At 37.4% G+C, this 17,315-nt stretch overlaps 2 protein-coding genes across 2 annotated transcripts; both read left to right on the top strand.

The window, feature by feature from the left end:
• The first annotated feature begins 609 nt into the window (after positions 1 to 609).
• LOC113733237 (uncharacterized) lies at positions 610 to 5,993 on the top strand. Its single transcript, XM_072076579.1, has 9 exons — positions 610 to 945; positions 1,084 to 1,351; positions 2,209 to 2,310; positions 2,409 to 2,491; positions 2,585 to 2,701; positions 3,920 to 4,022; positions 4,098 to 4,740; positions 5,028 to 5,233; positions 5,694 to 5,993. The coding sequence occupies exons 1-9, from the start codon at positions 812 to 814 to the stop codon at positions 5,808 to 5,810; spliced, it is 1,773 nt and encodes a 590-aa protein (XP_071932680.1). The 5' UTR covers positions 610 to 811; the 3' UTR covers positions 5,811 to 5,993.
• Positions 5,994 to 14,685: 8,692 nt separating this feature from the next.
• LOC113723751 (1-aminocyclopropane-1-carboxylate synthase-like) lies at positions 14,686 to 17,302 on the top strand. Its single transcript, XM_027246728.2, has 4 exons — positions 14,686 to 14,901; positions 15,025 to 15,156; positions 15,273 to 15,433; positions 16,138 to 17,302. The coding sequence occupies exons 1-4, from the start codon at positions 14,752 to 14,754 to the stop codon at positions 17,147 to 17,149; spliced, it is 1,455 nt and encodes a 484-aa protein (XP_027102529.1). The 5' UTR covers positions 14,686 to 14,751; the 3' UTR covers positions 17,150 to 17,302.
• Positions 17,303 to 17,315: the final 13 nt, after the last annotated feature.

The raw sequence follows: 17,315 nt of genomic DNA, 5'->3' as shown, positions 1-17,315 counted from the left end.
TACCCCATAAAAATATAAATTTGAAAATTCAAAAAAGTACGTGAAAAGAAATACACTTGCATCAATTTAATTCTATATGCTCAAAACTGATTTCTCATGAATTTATATATTTTTTATAATAACTTCTCAACCCTTGCTCAAACCATAAATTATACCAATCATTATAAAAATCAACTCAACATAAGCAAATAAACCACACTCCACTTTATTGGAATCACAAAAAGTAAAAGGCAAACAAAATTTAATTTATTATAATTTACAAATAAAATATTGCAAAGTCATTCAAAAAATACGAGTAAGAGAGAATGATGGAGAAAAGAGAAAAGGAAGAAGGTGGCTTTTGTTTCTTTTTTTTTTTTCCCAATTTTTGAGTTCTATTTATTTGATATGTTGTGAATTATGTGTCAAATGAGGGTTAATATACTATTTTTACGATTATTAGGGGAGGTAAGTAATATTTCTAAAACTTCAAGAGTGCCAAGTGATATTAAGAAAAACCTCAAGGGAGGTTTTTGATATTATCCCTTATTTTATTGGATTTGATTATTTTCACTTATTTATACACCTTGGAAAATTTTTCTTGCTATTTCTTCAATGTAAATTATTCGCCCCTTGTAGTTCCCGCGCAGTCTCTTGGTCCAAAATATTTGGGCAACCCGCCTCTTCCCTCCACTCCCACTCCCTCTAGAGTCTAAGCTCCAGAACCCTCCCTCCCCAGAAAACTTAAACTAATTTCAGAGCCCCTCAGTCCCATGCCATTTCTTACAATTACTATTGCCTTTGCCGCCGCAGGATACCAGATAAATGAGCGATGGTCGGGAGCAATAGTACGGCGGAGACGGCGTTTGCCAAGACCATCTGCTCAATCTGTTATGAAGACCTCAAACCCATTGTCGAAGACCTTCAATCCATCTCCATCTGCGGCCACGTTTTTCACGAGCTTTGGTTAGTTTCCCTATAATAATTTCTCAAATTACCCCTTTTTTGTTTACTATTTATCCAAACAGACAAATTCCAACTTTAATTTTTCTTGTTAAAAATGAAATCCTCAGTGTCTAATTGATTGGGAAAATTAAAATGTAGTCTTCAGCAATGGTTCGAGTATTGCACAAATGGGAAGAAGAAGAATTGTCCCGTATGCAAGCAGACTTGTTCCAATGCAAACGTGGGTCGGCTTTATTTTCAATCTGTTGGGGATCCGAATGACCCGGGTTTAACTCAGAAAGCAGGGAATTATGAGGAGAACCCCGAGGAATTGCGGAATGAAGTGAGGAGATTGGAAGGGAAGGTTCTAGGGCTTAGCTCAGCTTTGGAGCAGCTACAGAAGAGTTCTGAAGCTGTCAATGCTGAGGTACTATATTTGCTTATGATCTGTTTGGTTGCCTAGAAATGGAATGTCGGCTCACAAGTAGAATGCTCCAATGCTTGAGTTGTTTTGTCATGCATCTTTTATAAGTTAGGAAGGGTGGGAACTGGGAAGGAAGAAGCAGAAATTGATTAAGGATGGCCAGAATCGAACCCTTGTTCTAAGGCCAGGATCAGAGACCTTTATCTGGTGGGATTGTGTTCGAATTCCAATGATGTGAGGATTTTTTATTTTTTATTTTTTTTCCTTGTGGGGTGGCTAGTGGTGATGAAACTCGCGTTCTTCAGAGTATGTGTAGAACAGTAGAAGTTCAATTTTTTAAAAAAGCTAGCGAAGAAGCCTAAGCTGTGATCTCATCTATCTGCTTTCTTTCAGTGGAGGCATTTTTATATTGCGGTAGAAAAGGGCATTTGTCCTGATAGTATACTGGGTGTTTTAATTTGAAATATTGTAATTAGAAATGGATGGTCAATGCTTCCTGTTAAGAATTCGTGAACTACTAGAGCTTTTGAGCTGGTTGCTGCAATTTATGCTTGATATTAGTGATCTCTGATATTTAATCAAGTGTTCATTGCATAATGCGCTGCATTCTGGTGTTGCGGATTCTCTGTAGAGTTACACTTCAGGAACCTTGTAACACATTTACATGAGATACGTGGTTGAAATGTCCTGTTCATCCAACAGATTTTAAAAGATGAAATGGCTTAAGTTTTAGATAATTTGGCTCCTGTGCCATTCTTCTTGAATTGCAAGTGATAAAAAGTTGTCCTGTTTTCTGATATAATTTGAGGTTTTTATCATGATCTGAGGAAATTTATTCTCACTGGCTATCTTTGCCTTAGCTGTGCATGTATAAGGAAACGGTCCAAGTAGAGGTGGCTTTAAAGAATGAAGCTCTAAAGCAGAAAGCTACCATCCAGCAACTGATGCATTTCAAATCTGAGGTAGATGGTTACGTTCTATTTGAACAAGATGCAGTACTACATCATTTTTTTGGCACAACCAAAGAAATCTGCTGAACTGTTTAGTCACAATATTGCAGGAGTTGGACCGATCAACTTTGGAGTGCATGAAGCTTCAGGAAAGGAATATGGCCTTAGCCAAGGAACTTGCAGCACTGAAGCTGTAAGTGATTTGCAGAAGTAGCAAGTTAGAACATCTTCAATTTTCTTTTCAAAAGGTTCACTAACTTATTGTGGCTCTGGGGATTATACTTAGAGTATCTGATTTGAACTTGGATGAGGATGAGGCTCTGAAGCTTGCATGCTTGGGTAATGAGGTCAACAGCAAAGAGACTATTGATGTTCTGAAGAAATCATTGGTCATCCGTAACAAGTATGAATTCAGTGCTATAATTGTTATTATTGTTGCTCGTTGATTTCACGGCTGTTAATTGCTTATGATGTCTTGATCTTAGAGAAATTCTCAAGCATTTACACTTGATCTTCTTCTCATCTCTCTTCTTATTCTTGTTTGAAGCAAATGTGATTAACATATCCAGAGACTGCCATTCTAAAGATATTAAGGCAGCAAGATCGGACAGTGGTTTCAACAGCTAATATCACAACCCGTTATCATCCAAAAACAGAAAAAGCAATTATAAAAGGAAATACCTGTTATTTCTTATCATGACTAGTAATTTGACATGCCTATTGCTTTTAATTTTATATTCGAAATAAGAGAGATCAATATTGACTAACATTTCATATTCATCTCAATTATTATGCACAATCTGCTCATCCTGTCATTGAACATGCAATAAGGTGCACCAGCAATATCACCGGATAGGTGCATACTAAAAGATAGTCCACCTTTTGTTTTCCCTCCTTGGCATGCATAACACCTGTTCTTGGTCATTCTATGCCAGCTTAACAGTTTATTATGGTGGTATATCTAAATCTTTCTAAACAGAGGTAGCCCTGAGTGGTTTATTTGGTGTTTACCCATCTATGTATCATAGAAATGGTGTGATAGGTCATCCTGCAGCTTGTTAATTCGATTATCGAAGAGAAACTAGTGTCTATCATTGTTAGGTTTGAGCTGTTTAAGCATTTTTGTCTATTATTTAGAACAAGCCTTGTCTGAGGACTGTTATATTTAAAGAAGTTCTAATCATCTTTAATATGTTGTCCTTTCAGCTATTTTGCTTTTTAAAATGCATGTGCGCACTGCTTGTGCATCAGAAATGACCTCTTACATCTCAAAGAATGTTGTCTTTCCTTGCGTTCTTGAAATGAACTCACCTGCCAAACACAATTCTTTTACTCTCGGGAAACTCCATAAGAAAATACATTGCCCTAGAGGTAAAAGAGAAAGTTGACTTGTTTCATTTTAATGTGCCTATGTTTCTGGAAAGAAAACAAGATATAATAGCATCAATTTCATTCTGTATTTCATTTTCCAGCAATTTCCTTCTTTTGATTGTCTTTGATGGCCTTTCAGCTGGTTCTGTACATGTTAACTGGTAGAAATCCATTTTATATGCCTCTTTTGCTTCCTTAGTTGTCTCCTCTTGGTGTGGTTGGGATGATAGTCCTTGTGTGGATTTCACAGGAGCTACAAAGAATTGATGACTAAGTGCAATGTGCTTGGAAGAGGAGAGGCTCGGTCTCTTAGTAAACTAGAGAAGGCTAAAGATAAGATAAAGAAGCTGAAGGTTTGTCAGTCTCTAAAGTGATTCAAGTATTTTTTTTGTGCAATATAATGCGGACTAATATTCCTCACTAAATAGGAAAGGATCCAGGAACTTGAATCTGTTGCTGAAGTAAAAGTTAATGAAACTTTGAGAACTTTGAAAGCTTCTAGAAAATCTGCTTGTGAGGTAGAAAAACTTGCTAAGGGTTTCGACCAGGGTAGCAGAAATGACGTAACTTCATGCAGAGATCAAAACAAGGAACCTGTTCCGGAAACAGAAATGGGCACATCGGAGAATTCATCTTGTTCACTAAAGAAAAGGAAGCTTAACTCTTCTGGATTTACAAGTAATAGAAGTACAACTGATAATGTGGTTCCCAGGAAAATTAACCCAGCTAATCAGGATCAAGGCTACTTCTTGCATAATCAAGTTGAGAATGCGAGGGAGACTTTTGTTCACTTGAACTCGTGTGGACAATTGAAACCTTTAGCTGAAAATAGAGGGGCGGCCTGGAAGAGTGGCTCAAGGACAGGGGACACACTAAGTGAAATCCAAGCTGAGCGACATGGCAGCATGGATGGAGCATCAGGTGCTGTGGGAGATACAAAGCCTAATACCGAGAACAGAGCAGATATGGTGGATAATAACATGGTAATACTAGATGATGACATGGGATTACCTCAGTCTTTGCTGAATGTTAGAAAAGAAACTCCATTACCAGCTGTAGTTTCCCAGCCAGGTATTCTTTGATTTGTCTAAAACTTCTCTGGTTGTCCTCATATGAAAGAACGCCTCTTTATTGGCTGACATGATCTACCAGTAAAAATGACTTTTTAAGTTTGTAGGACCTCTCCTGATTTTCCATGTTGCATGTCAAATACCTCTTATGATACAAGGACAATTTTTTCTGTCTTGAATCTCATTTTTGGATGCAGTTCTTCTGGTTTCTTTGCAATGATTTTATAACTTAAACATACCATCAATCTAGAGCATTCATTTCATAGATACTTGTTACATCAAATGCAGGAAGTCACTGTTTCTCTGGGGGGTTGCTAGGTCCTGATGGGACTAAATGGCACTTGGGGAAATGGTGCAAGAGGAATAAGGGTCAAGCATCTCTGTCTACGGGACTGCAAGGTTCAAATGCAAGTACGGCAGACTTGATTGCTGTCGGAGCTGATGGTAGGGGTGGCAGAATTAAAGTTTTGAGATCTCTCAATCAGTCATCATTGGTGAGTTTCCATAGTCATCACATTGTGGATTCACTATGTATGTTGAAGTTTATATTCAAGAGTTCCCATTCGTTTGATCAGGAGTTTCATTTGAAGTTCTTTATATAGTCTTACATCTTTGGTTAATTTGAGTTCTGTGCATGGTATGATGGAAGTATACTTTTGTGGAGAGCCTAAATACTTTACATCAACATAATTTCTGCACTTCCTTTTTTGCTGATCTTTGAGAAAAGAATAAAACACCTGCTGCACTCTTTCAGGATACGTCATTTGTGATCCACTTAACAATAACTACAACTAATTTGCCAAGTGACTACCAGTAGTTAAGTTTGCAAATGACCAATTAGATGCTGGAGTGAGATTTTTAATTATTAATCGTATAATCTCCAACATACTTAACATATTTGTTAATCTTACGTAAGATGTTTAACTCCTGCTGTTTCAATTTTTTTCTGAGTAGGATAACAGAGAAAATCTCACAAGCACAAAGAAATGCAAAGTGGGAGACAAACCAAGTAGTTTCCAGTCTCATGGGTGCTTGCAAATAGAACACTTCTTCGGAAGGGCAAGTCAATAGTGGAGATTCTCGAGTGAAGTTTGTAGCCGGTTTTGGACATGAGGAGATTTTTCTCCTTGCGCTTGTGATTATGTTAACTTATCCTCAATTTAGTCTGTGGCTCAAATTAGGAAGGGTGTAGCCTTGTATGTTCCGAGTGTGGAAATCAAGTTGGAAGTGCTTAGTTGCATAAGCAATTTTTCATGTGCATTTTAGTCTCATGATTTACCTCTTTGTGTGCAGGGCAGTTTTGAATTTTCGTGATCCAACGCCATATTTGCTTTATTTCTTTTCCTCACCTACAAACTACAGTTATAAAGGGGCAAAATCGAGGGTGCAATTTCCATCGTCATGGTTCAAGGGATTGGAGTTATAAAACTTTGATGATTTTGAGTGGGAAACACATGCTTTGTAGCTTGACACCTGCCAGCACATGTTAAGAAGTTTTGCAAATTCTCTATGTTACTTTTTTGAATTCATTCAATCGTCTCTCCGAGTTTGTCTTTCTTTTTCGGTGGGTGAGAACGAGATGAAGAGGTAGGTAATCAGGGTATTGTTGGGCCTTGTTTCTGGTTGCCAACTTTGCTAATTTTCTGAGGTAACATTTATCTGTAGGAAGCAGCAGTAGTCATGAGCTGAAAATACAGTAGTAAAACTTCAATATGATTTGGCTAGAACTAGAAGTTGTCTGTCTATCCAAAACTGCAGATGTGGAATACAGAAGTTGCAGATTCACGGCCAAATTTGTCCGAGTTCGACGAATATCTTTAAGGCAATAACGAGGAGGCAAAAAGTTTTAGAGGTGAGACTATAAATTTCATTTTATGACTGCATAGTACTCTGGGAGTGGCAAGATGAACTGTTGTGCCTCGAAATCTTTCTCATTGAACTGTTTAATGGGGATGTGTTAGTTAGAAATTGGAAATTTCAATATGTAAGTGGGGAATTAGCTGGGGGTTGCCATGATGCCGGTCAAAGTTTCTTAAGGGTCATTTCTGGAGATTTTGATACAGGAGCCCCCAGATTTTTGTTGCTTTGAAAAATTTGTGCAGTCCCATTTTCCATGTCTCGTGAAAGAACAGATGCAAAAACTAGTCAGATAGATTTGGGAAGCACGAATTCTGATCAAATTGAAGTGTACAAACAAGATGGCATTGTGTATTGCATGGAGGAGAAGATGAAACGGGATTGTAAAGCTTCAAAAAATTGTGCATTAGTTTAGTTTAGAATCTGGAGGTTTTCGTTTCGTAACAGGTAAAAAAGTTAATGCCGCCTTTTGAACAGTTAGTCAGGATAAAGATTAGTGGCAGAAGCTTTGTTTGGTATATATTTGACTAAATATGAATATGTCTGGCGACAGGAAACATGTTTACTAAATAGTATTTAATTAGTATGCACTGGGGGCAACCTTAAACCGCTCCCTGTTTCACGAGGTGAAGTCAAAAGGATGCCTCGGACTGCATGTAAAATGGCTTAAAGCGAGTTTGATTTTGATGAGGAGTCGCAGGATAGTTTGATTTTTGGTAACTTAAATATTTTTTCTCAAGTGTTAAACGTTTTCGTATGCTGTATGTATGGATCATGATTAAACTGTTTCATCCACGGGTGGCACGATGTTGATTTTAGATAGCAAGAGTTTTTTGAGTGGTTATTAGCTTTTTTTTTTTTTTTTTTTTTTGGGGGCTCATGTTTTTCTTGCTTTCTTTGTTTGTTTTATACCATACAATTCTTGTGAAGTAGTCACACCTGAACATTTGAGGATGATCTGGCAACGACCATAGTTAGCTGCAGCAACTTCGGACTTTCAGTTGCAGACTTGACTGCGCCGGCCGGCGCGCGTTCATACATGAATTGCCTTCTTTTTGCTTAAAGTTTGGGTGTCAGTTGTTTCTTCTTAGGCTCTATCTTCTTCTGTGGACTCTTCTAGTAGTACGCAAGGGGTGGTTGAGAATCTTGAATTGAGTTTCGAAAGCTGGAGGTGGTGGTGGTGGCTCCATAGCTGAAGGTGGAAACAGAAAATGTTGTTATTGTTTGAAGATGATGGCATTGAATCGTGCCGAAGCTAGAAAGAAAAGGTTGAATTGGACTTGTTTGGAAGGGGAAAGATGATCCGAAATGGAGCAATCATCATCAATCCAATTAAGCTTGCAATTTGTTTATTTTTCCTTTCCCAATTCCCACCCACTCCATAAAATATAATACTACTACTCCTTGAGACGTCTGTGAATTGATATTTTTTGCATACTCGCTCGTGGAAGCTGTATCTTTCTCCCGTCCAATTTCACCCACTATTTCATGCAGCCATCCATTTTCTTGCAAAAAAAAAAGCTTTCGGTGATGCAGTCGCACGTTCTTTAATTTAACAGGCAGACAAACATTAAACATAACTGTTATTAGCACGACACACCGCGTGACGCAACAACGCAATGTAACGATTTAACGTACGTGGTGGTGCGGTGGATGGAAAATGTGTTGATAGAAAGGAACAAACGGACCAACCAACCAACGGGAAACTTCAAATTAATCAGTAGTACTACTTACGATCCAAGCAGCGCGTCGCGCGTCGTCACGTGGCTTCAAATGGCAAACAAGAATTTGTCAACCGGGAAACTGCCGGGAAAGTGTTATCAGATCTTACATACGACCGGGAGAGGAGGCGAGAAAGAAACGTTTTGGTAGAATCTTAGAATGAGGATAAGGATATGTGGAACTCACTCTCAGCGTGGAATTGGAATTATAAAAGAGTTTGGAAGACAGCCGGACAATGCGAGACAAAATGGTGTCCAAGACAAATACTACTACTACTACTACTTGCTAGTTTGTTTGTGGTACTTGAAAAATCCGAAAGAAAATCATAATTCCATTCCAATTCTCTGACTCGCAAATTCCTCGTGGCTATGCGAATCCAAAAGCACGATTTGGTTGACCTGTGTCTTCCTTGACCACATGTATTCATTCCATTTGTGAACTTGTCTCGGCCCTCAGCCTCAGGTGAGCAGATTTTGTGCGTGTTGATGACGATACATTTGTGAATTTTTCATTATTTAAGGAATATTCTCTCTTTCCTCTGACCTCATCAAGATGTGGAGAGGAGAGAAAATTTATCATGCCTTCCCTTTTGTCAAGTCCAAAAAAAAAAAAAACATTTCATCAAGCGTGCTTTTAAGAATTTTACCCCCTCTAGGTTTCAACTCCATTTGTGCTCAATTGCTGCCTCGTTTCATAATGTGTCAGGTAATTATCCAAAGATACCCGTTGGTGACGGCTAGTAATTTTCTTTGCGCACTATTTATATTATATCTATCTCCGGATCAGTGGCATTTTTCTAGAACGGTAAAACGAGAAATAAAATAGGATTTGAAAACTTCTGGAATTACCCAACCCGTGCGTCGTGGCTGCTGCTTGAATATTACTCCCCGCCAACAGATTGAACACCTATCGTGGTCCGCTGTCGTCTTGGCAAGCCATTCTCTTTATACTTACTTTACTAGTAGTTTTTTTGAACCTAAAAAAATTCCTCTTCTTTGAAAATTAGTCCAACACTGCTTCAACTCCATAATTTGCAGTGTGTGGTGTATATATATATAATTTCTCTTTGAAAATTAGTCCAACACTGCTTCAACTCTCTAATTTGTAGTGTGTGTGCGCGCGCGCGCATATATATAAGGAAAACATGCCTTGTACTCTCCGCAACATGCCTTGAACCACAAATTCGAATCATACTTGAGGATTTAAAATAATTGCTTCTTTTTTTTATTTTTCTTTCAATTTATCTAATTTTTAATATTCGTTTTTAAGATTTAAAATAATTATTAATTCAAAACTATTTATGGAAGCAAAGATATGATTTTTATAAAATAATAAGCAAAAACTTTTTTCTATTTTTTTGGATTACTTGAAGGTTAATAAATAAAAATATGTTCTTTTTTTTAATGCAATATGGCCTCAAAAAGGGCATTTTCGGCATTAAGGGGGTTTTTGTTAAATGTTTGATCATTCAAAGGGTGAGACCGTTATTTGGATAAATTACAGGGATTGGTTGGTAATATGGTCAAACCTCAGGGGAGATAAATGTAATTAACCCTAATTAATTTGATGATGAATAAAGGTCCCTCGATCGGCATATAGCTAGGCTGAGATCCCTCTTACACAATTTCCAAGGCTTGACTAACACGATGGTCAAAGATAGCCAATTAGCAGTCAATCCAGCAGGTCAGCCGTCTACATATATCAAGGATCACGCGTTGAAACTTGATGAACTTTGATTTGAACTCGAGCGTATATTTTGACAATTGTATAGTATGACAAATCAAATTTCCGTACACCTAAATACGATAGATAATATAAATAAAAATGATTGACGTCTAATTTAATTATATTTACCTCACGTGCATCATATTTAAAAATGTTTTTTAAAAATTATCTCAGATAATTTACTGTTCAGACGCACGGTCACTATCGTTACTGTTAATATTGAATTCACTTTATTTATTTAAAAGATGTAGTAGTAGTAGTAGTAGTGTTGTATTTATACGCACTTTTGACTTACAAGTGCAAACTATACGTACAGAGAGAGAAGACTCCAACACGTACGAAAAGCTACACTCACCAACCCATACGGCATATAAAGTAAACATGCTTAATTGAGTTGCAAGTAAAAGACACGTAGATATGTATCACGAAGTCAGAAGAATTTTGCATGCCAAAAATGTCAAAACCCATCTTCTTCTTTCATATCACGCAAAAACAACTTTCATTTTGGTCTTCACGGTTTTGATTTTTGAGGGAGTTTCGTGGGCAGCAATCCTACTTGTTAGGTAGCGGTAACTTTTAGGCCATGCTTGGATTGCTTGTTTCCGTCCGAAAATATTATCATTTTTCGTGATCACATTTCCCTATCACCTTTTTCCCTCACATATATCAAATCGTTACAGTATTTTTTCCATGAAAAATAACGAAAAATGCAATTCAAACACAACCTTAATTGTCAAACGTTTTTCCCCGGCTTTGCTACTTAGCCTTTAAAAAAAAAAAAAAAAAATCATATCATCATTTTATCTTGGAGCTCTGATTTTGCGGGCATGCGAATTGGCATAAAGCTAGCCTTGCCTTATCTAGCAACCTCTATATGGAATGGAACACCAATTACTCAATAACAATTCAGAAAACTAATAATAATATCCGGTGATTTTCAATGAAAAGATCGGTGCGCAACACTCTCCAGCCTTGCATTCTTCTGAACATTTCTTCTTTCGTTTTGTCCCTTAGCTCTCGTCTCGTAGTTTTTATTTTGACTTGGTTTGATTGAATTACCTTCAATGTACACACCAAGGCCCCTTCCAGCCACTCACCGGAGTAAATAGACAAATTTAAACAACTACTATAAAACCCTTCAAATTTTTAGTGTTAATGGAATTATGGATTAAAAAAAATTTTGCCATTATTTAAAATAGTTGCTTATGGATCGAGGATGTGAGACTACTTTATTTTCCGACTTGTGCCCTCCTAACAAGTTTCATTAATTTCTCTTATATATCATTAGAAGTATAAAAGAACTATCAATTTTGTTGCTAACATCTATCCAGATCAAACGTAAACCAGCAATTTTTTTGACGACTTTTAATATCATCCAATTTTTTTGTAACTCTTTTTTTTTTTGTATCAGAATCAACAATAATTAAAAACAAATTGCCCAAAATCACTACCAAACTATGGTAGTTCCATCACTAACCTAGTCCATAAACTTTTATTAAAAAAAAAAGTAGCTATAAACCTAAAAGCACAAGGTAACACTTTCTTCTCTATCTTAAAAAGAATCTATATTCCCAATAAAGCACTATAAAAAATAGCTTATCATAACAAAAGATTTATTGTTATAGTTGATCATTAAATAACAAATATCGGCATGAAAAACTTGAGGCTCCTTTTTTTTTTTTTTTAGTTGTGTCAAATTACTTTACAATTGTTTAGAAGAATGAATTGAACTTTATAAGGTAAGGGCATTTTAGGGTATTCATTAAATTTTTTACCTTATTTTAAGGTTTGGTTACCAAAGTGTCAAATCAATGGAGGTAAGTATAATTTTTAAAACTTCAAGGGAACTAAGTGAAATAGTCAAAAGCCTTGGGAAAGTTTATGAAATTATTCCTTTTCGATATCCTTTTTATCTTATATACACCACATTGTTACAATATATATCTTTATAAAAACTCCCAAAAACTCCATGATCTCTGCAAATCTTAGTCTTGTTTGTTCCCAACACTAGACTAAAACCTCAATATGCACTCATTGGCCTGTTCAAATTTAGTTTTAATCACCAAAATGCTCCTGAATTTGAACTGAAGATTGGAGTTTGTTCGAAATACAAATTCAAAACTTTGGAGACCCTAAAATCTGACTCAGGTCTGAGTTGGGAAATTTCTACATTTTTAAGTTGCTTGTACGTAAGCTAGCTAGATAGTTACCATATTGAATGCGTGGCGATGACGCGGAAGTTTACCATCGCGTCGTCGCATGAGGAATAGGGCATAAATCCGAAATCAAAGTTCATGTAAAGGCGGAGCAGTGGATTTAGGTCGGTGGATGTTTTTCTGGTTCATCGATCTTCTCAATGTCGTCCTCTACTCATTATCTTTCTGCAATTACTAGAATTGAATTGAAAAAGACGTATGCTTACAAGAAGTTTGGAAGCTGTACTGGTAATGATAGAGTAACTATACATAAAAAAAACCGCACTATAAGTTTTCCATTAATCCGTGGTGCACAAGGTGAAGAAATGGAAAATTGATGGACCAAAGAGTGGATTGATTATGTATAGTGATGAAAACTGCATAGTTTTTTTTTTTTTTTTAACCTGAAACATGTCCCGACTCAAACAACTTAGAACCCAAACCAACACATCAAACTGCGGGATACGCCGCGGCCCCCCACGACGCACCCAAGTTAGACGGGGTTCAAGTCTACGGTAAAATTTGAACTTAAGACCTCACTTAGTCCAAGAGTCCGTTTTACCGTTAGACTACCTCTTGGGGGCAAAAAGGGTAAAGCGTGCCTAAGTTTTTTTTTTTAAAATAAACCTTTGACATTCTAATTCCAACCAAAATGACCCCAGCTAAGGTAAAATAATTTGGTCGGCAGTCCCAACTCCAATTGGCAGCGGCGGCATGAGACCAGATTTGAATGAGCAATCCCAGAAGTTAGGGGGGTGGAGGGGAGGTTTAGGCGTGTAGAAGAGAAGATTTTGAAAGGGAAGGCAAAAGGAGAAAGGGGAATGGTCGGCCATTGTCCGTTAAAACTTCATTCTCACAAGTAAAACCTGAAAATGGCAACCTGCGACCTTGGAATGAGTTCGTGTGTTCCTATAACTACACTTGATTCACGACTGTAGTCAAAAGGGGATTTATTGTAGGACCAACCAAACCTAAAAACCAATAAAGTAGAGAGTTAGTACTACTTTCTTATCTTTTTGGTGTCAACGAATGCATTAATTCATCCGTTGATTTTTTTTTTGGTTTTTGACCAAAAAAAAAAAAAAAAAGATTTGATTCACAAAGTCTAAAAACCGCAGAGGCGGTCACCAGTCAGCACAGAAGCACGTGAGCACGTTCAAAGAAGTATAGCGCGTCGACAAAATTCAGATGGCTTCCAAACTTCATGGAATGGAAGTGAAGTACGAATTGAAATGTGTCCGCTCGCTGCTGCTCGGTGAGAAACTTGTGTTTGCGAAATTGGGCGACCAAACTTTTTTCTAACGCGAATCATCATCCGTAATGCCATAGTTTTCGAGTTTCAGGACAGCGGTAAGTGTTTTTCTTGACGAGGAAAACAAATTCTAACCAAACACTAAGCAGCCCATATGTGCATTAAGATAAATAGTAACTAGCATATGAGTTGAGTGGTAAAAAAGCAACTACCAGATGAACTCCTCTTCCATTATTATCACATGGTTACTATATGAAAAGTAACCATGTGATAATAATCAACCCAACATGTCCTCAAAATCCAACTTCGCTGGCTGGTTAGTAAGGATATTAGTCAGATGACGGTGAAATATGTGATTTGACTCTTAAATCCTCTCATTCCACTCGTCTTCCTTGTGATAATGCTTAGAGTCTCTATTGGGATCGAAAAAAGTTCAACAAAAACATTTCGAATTAAAATACATTTAAAAAAAATGAGATAATAGGAAATATACTGCAAGCATGTCCTCGCCATATAAAAGAGTCAGAAAGATATATATATGTATATATATAAATGTAAGATATATATGTCGTTTGAACCGCTCACTCCGTTTAGAGTGAGAATTACACAACTAGAAATTAAGTCCCAATCATTAGTGAATTTAAGTTATTAATAAATAATCTTTGTCTAAATATGTTGTATAACGGCCGAATTTAACATAAATATGGCCATTACAATAGTCACCGAAATTACAAATTTACGAAGAAGAATTGTAATTGGAAAACTAGTAAAATCATTTTTTAGATTTTTGTATTTTTGATTAGCAAGTACTGAGAAATTTCTTGGTCTCACGTGGAAATGATTTACACCACGAGTCACGCACGCACGCAAGCAATTACGACGCATGACTCATGACTAGTGCCAGCCAGACCCAGCGAACACTGATCAAACTATTCTCGGCAGCTCATTCTATATTCCCATTTTTCTCCTGTCAATCAGTTAATTTCCAAACTTTTGAACGTTGAAATAGGACTTTTACTGTCTTCAAGAAATAGGACTTTTACTCTCTCTCTCTGTCTCTATTGTTTTCAATTTATCGTGCCATTTTGCTCTAATCTCCGCCTATATATAGCTTATGTTAAGCCACACCTTGAGTCATCACACGACATTCCTACCTAGAGAAATATAGGGCGTGCCCCAAGTTAAGGCACACACACACAACACACAGAAGACACGTTGATTTATAATACCACAGACTTCATAGCCTAGAGGGATTGAGCAGATGGAGCAACTTTTGTCCAAGATTGCCACCAACGAACAGCATGGAGAGAACTCTTCTTATTTTCATGGATGGAAAGCATATGATAATGACCCTTACCACCCTACTCAAAATCCCAATGGGGTTATTCAGATGGGACTTGCTGAAAATCAGGTTTGAAGCGCATACCTAGCTAAACTTGTTTCCACGACTAATTCGTTCTTTATTCTCGGACGGTAACATCATTAATGTTGATATAATCAGTCTTACTCATTTCTCGATCTTTCTTGCGCGCAGTTGTCCTTTGACTTGGTGGAGGAATGGATTACAAAACATCCATCAGCATCCATTTGCACCAGCGAAGGAGTACAAATGTTCAGGGACATAGCCATCTTCCAGGATTATCATGGCTTGACTGAATTCAGAAATGTATGTCAATATTCAAGACCATCTCCCAGCTAACTTGCTTTTTGGTTCCCAAACTCTCACAAGAGAGAAAATACGTGCTCTTTTCTTTACACGATTTCCTTCAAATATTGATGCAGGCTGTGGCAAGGTTTATGGGGAAAGTAAGAGGAGGCAGAGTCAGCTTTGATCCAGCTAGAATCGTGCTGGCTGGAGGAGCAACAGGAGCTAGTGAGCTCATCACCTTTTGTTTGGCCGATCCTGGGGATGCATTTTTGGTTCCTACACCTTATTATCCAGCGTAAGCTTCATTCTCCATCTTAGTATTTTAACTGAAATTTTCGACTTTGATGCGGACATTCATTCAGAAAATACTACAATAATAGAAAGATAATGGTCGTATGCTAAGTTGGCAAGTCAATACGTAATTTGCAACTTTGCGAGTATCTTAAACTTTTCAGAACCGTATAATGTAATGTAAAGTCAATCTGGCAATTGAAACTTCCTGAAACCCAGCGGACATTTGGCATGAAGCAGCATACAAATTTGTAACAGCATGTCCCCATATAATTTTCAGGAAGTTTCAATTGCCTGAGTGACTGTATTCTATCGAATATTTTCTTTCCTACGCACAATCGGGTTCCCACACGCTCGTACGTCGTCAAAAGGGTTATTATCAGCCAGGGTACATATTGACCTCACAACTAGGGAGTTTTTGGACATCTCATTATTTGGAAACAAAAAATTAGTCAATTTACATCATAAACACTTTTTTCAACCAATTTTTTTAATTATATTTTTATCTCACATATATTAAATCGCAAAAATTTATATTATAGTATTATAATAAATAATTTTTTCCAAATATTGGATAGCCAAACACATTTCTGGAGCACCAAAAAAAGAAAAAAGAAAAGAAGCCCAAATCCATATGTATCGTTATAATACTTTTTAATTATAATTTCCATCGCTCACAAATGCAGCAATGTTGTCTGTACTATGCAGATTTGATCGAGACCTAAAATGGAGAACCGGAATACAGCTAATTCCAGTCATCTGCGAGAGCTCAAACAATTTCAAGATCACCAAAGAAGCGCTGGAGGAGGCATTTCAAAATGCTCAAAAATCCAGCATCAAAGTCAAAGGCGTGATAATTGCAAATCCATCTAATCCACTGGGCACCACTGTGGAGAGAGAGACGCAAATAACATTGGTAAACTTCATCAATGAGAAACAAATCCACCTGGTTTGCGACGAAATATATTCGGCGACCATCTTCAGCCGTCCGAATTTCATTAGTATAGCTGAAATCATAGAAGAAGTGGAATGCAACCGGGACCTCATTCATATAATCTATAGCTTGTCCAAGGACATGGGCTTCCCCGGATTCAGGGTTGGCATCGTTTACTCCTATAACGATGCAGTCGTAAACTGTGGTCGGAAAATGTCCAGTTTCGGACTAGTCTCCTCACAAACACAACACTTTCTGGCCTCAATGCTATCGGATGATGAATTCGTTGACGATTTTCTTAAAACAAGCTCCATGAGACTTGCAAAAAGACATCAAACATTTACCAGCGGGCTTGAGGAAGTCGGGATAAAGTGTTTGAACAGCAATGCAGGTCTTTTCTGTTGGATGGATTTACGTCCATTGCTCAAAGAACCCACGTTCGAGGCAGAAATGGTGCTTTGGAGGTTGATCATACATAAAGTCAAGCTCAATGTCTCTCCAGGCTTTTCGTTTCATTGCGTTGAACCCGGTTGGTTTAGGGTTTGCTTTGCTAATATGGATGATGCAACTTTAGAGATCGCGCTAAAAAGGATAAGGATCTTCATCCAAGCGACAGTCAAGAAATCAGATGTGCCTGCGAAGAAGTCGAAACAGTGGCAAAAGAATCTCAGGCTTAGTTTCTCTGGGGGAAGTAGATGTGAATATGAAGAAAGCCTGAAGTCACCTAGTGTGATGTCTCCTCATTCTCCTATGTCTCCGGCACAGCTGGTCCAGACGAGGACTTAGGATATTAGCATTAGCGAAGTAACAACATTAATATTGACAGCACAAGCTAGTTTATTACTCCGCCGTCCCACTTTGATAGTCCTGTTTTCCTTTTTCAAATGTTCCAAATTATAGTCCACTTTCCAATTAAAGAATGTAGTTGTATTTTAATTTTCCTAAAATATCC

The sequence above is a fragment of the Coffea arabica genome, chromosome 2c (assembly GCF_036785885.1).
Source record: "Coffea arabica cultivar ET-39 chromosome 2c, Coffea Arabica ET-39 HiFi, whole genome shotgun sequence".
NCBI classification, from domain to species: domain Eukaryota; kingdom Viridiplantae; phylum Streptophyta; class Magnoliopsida; order Gentianales; family Rubiaceae; genus Coffea; species Coffea arabica.
The sequence above is the reverse complement of the archived record's forward strand: the minus strand, read 5'-3'. Positions and strand labels throughout refer to the sequence as shown.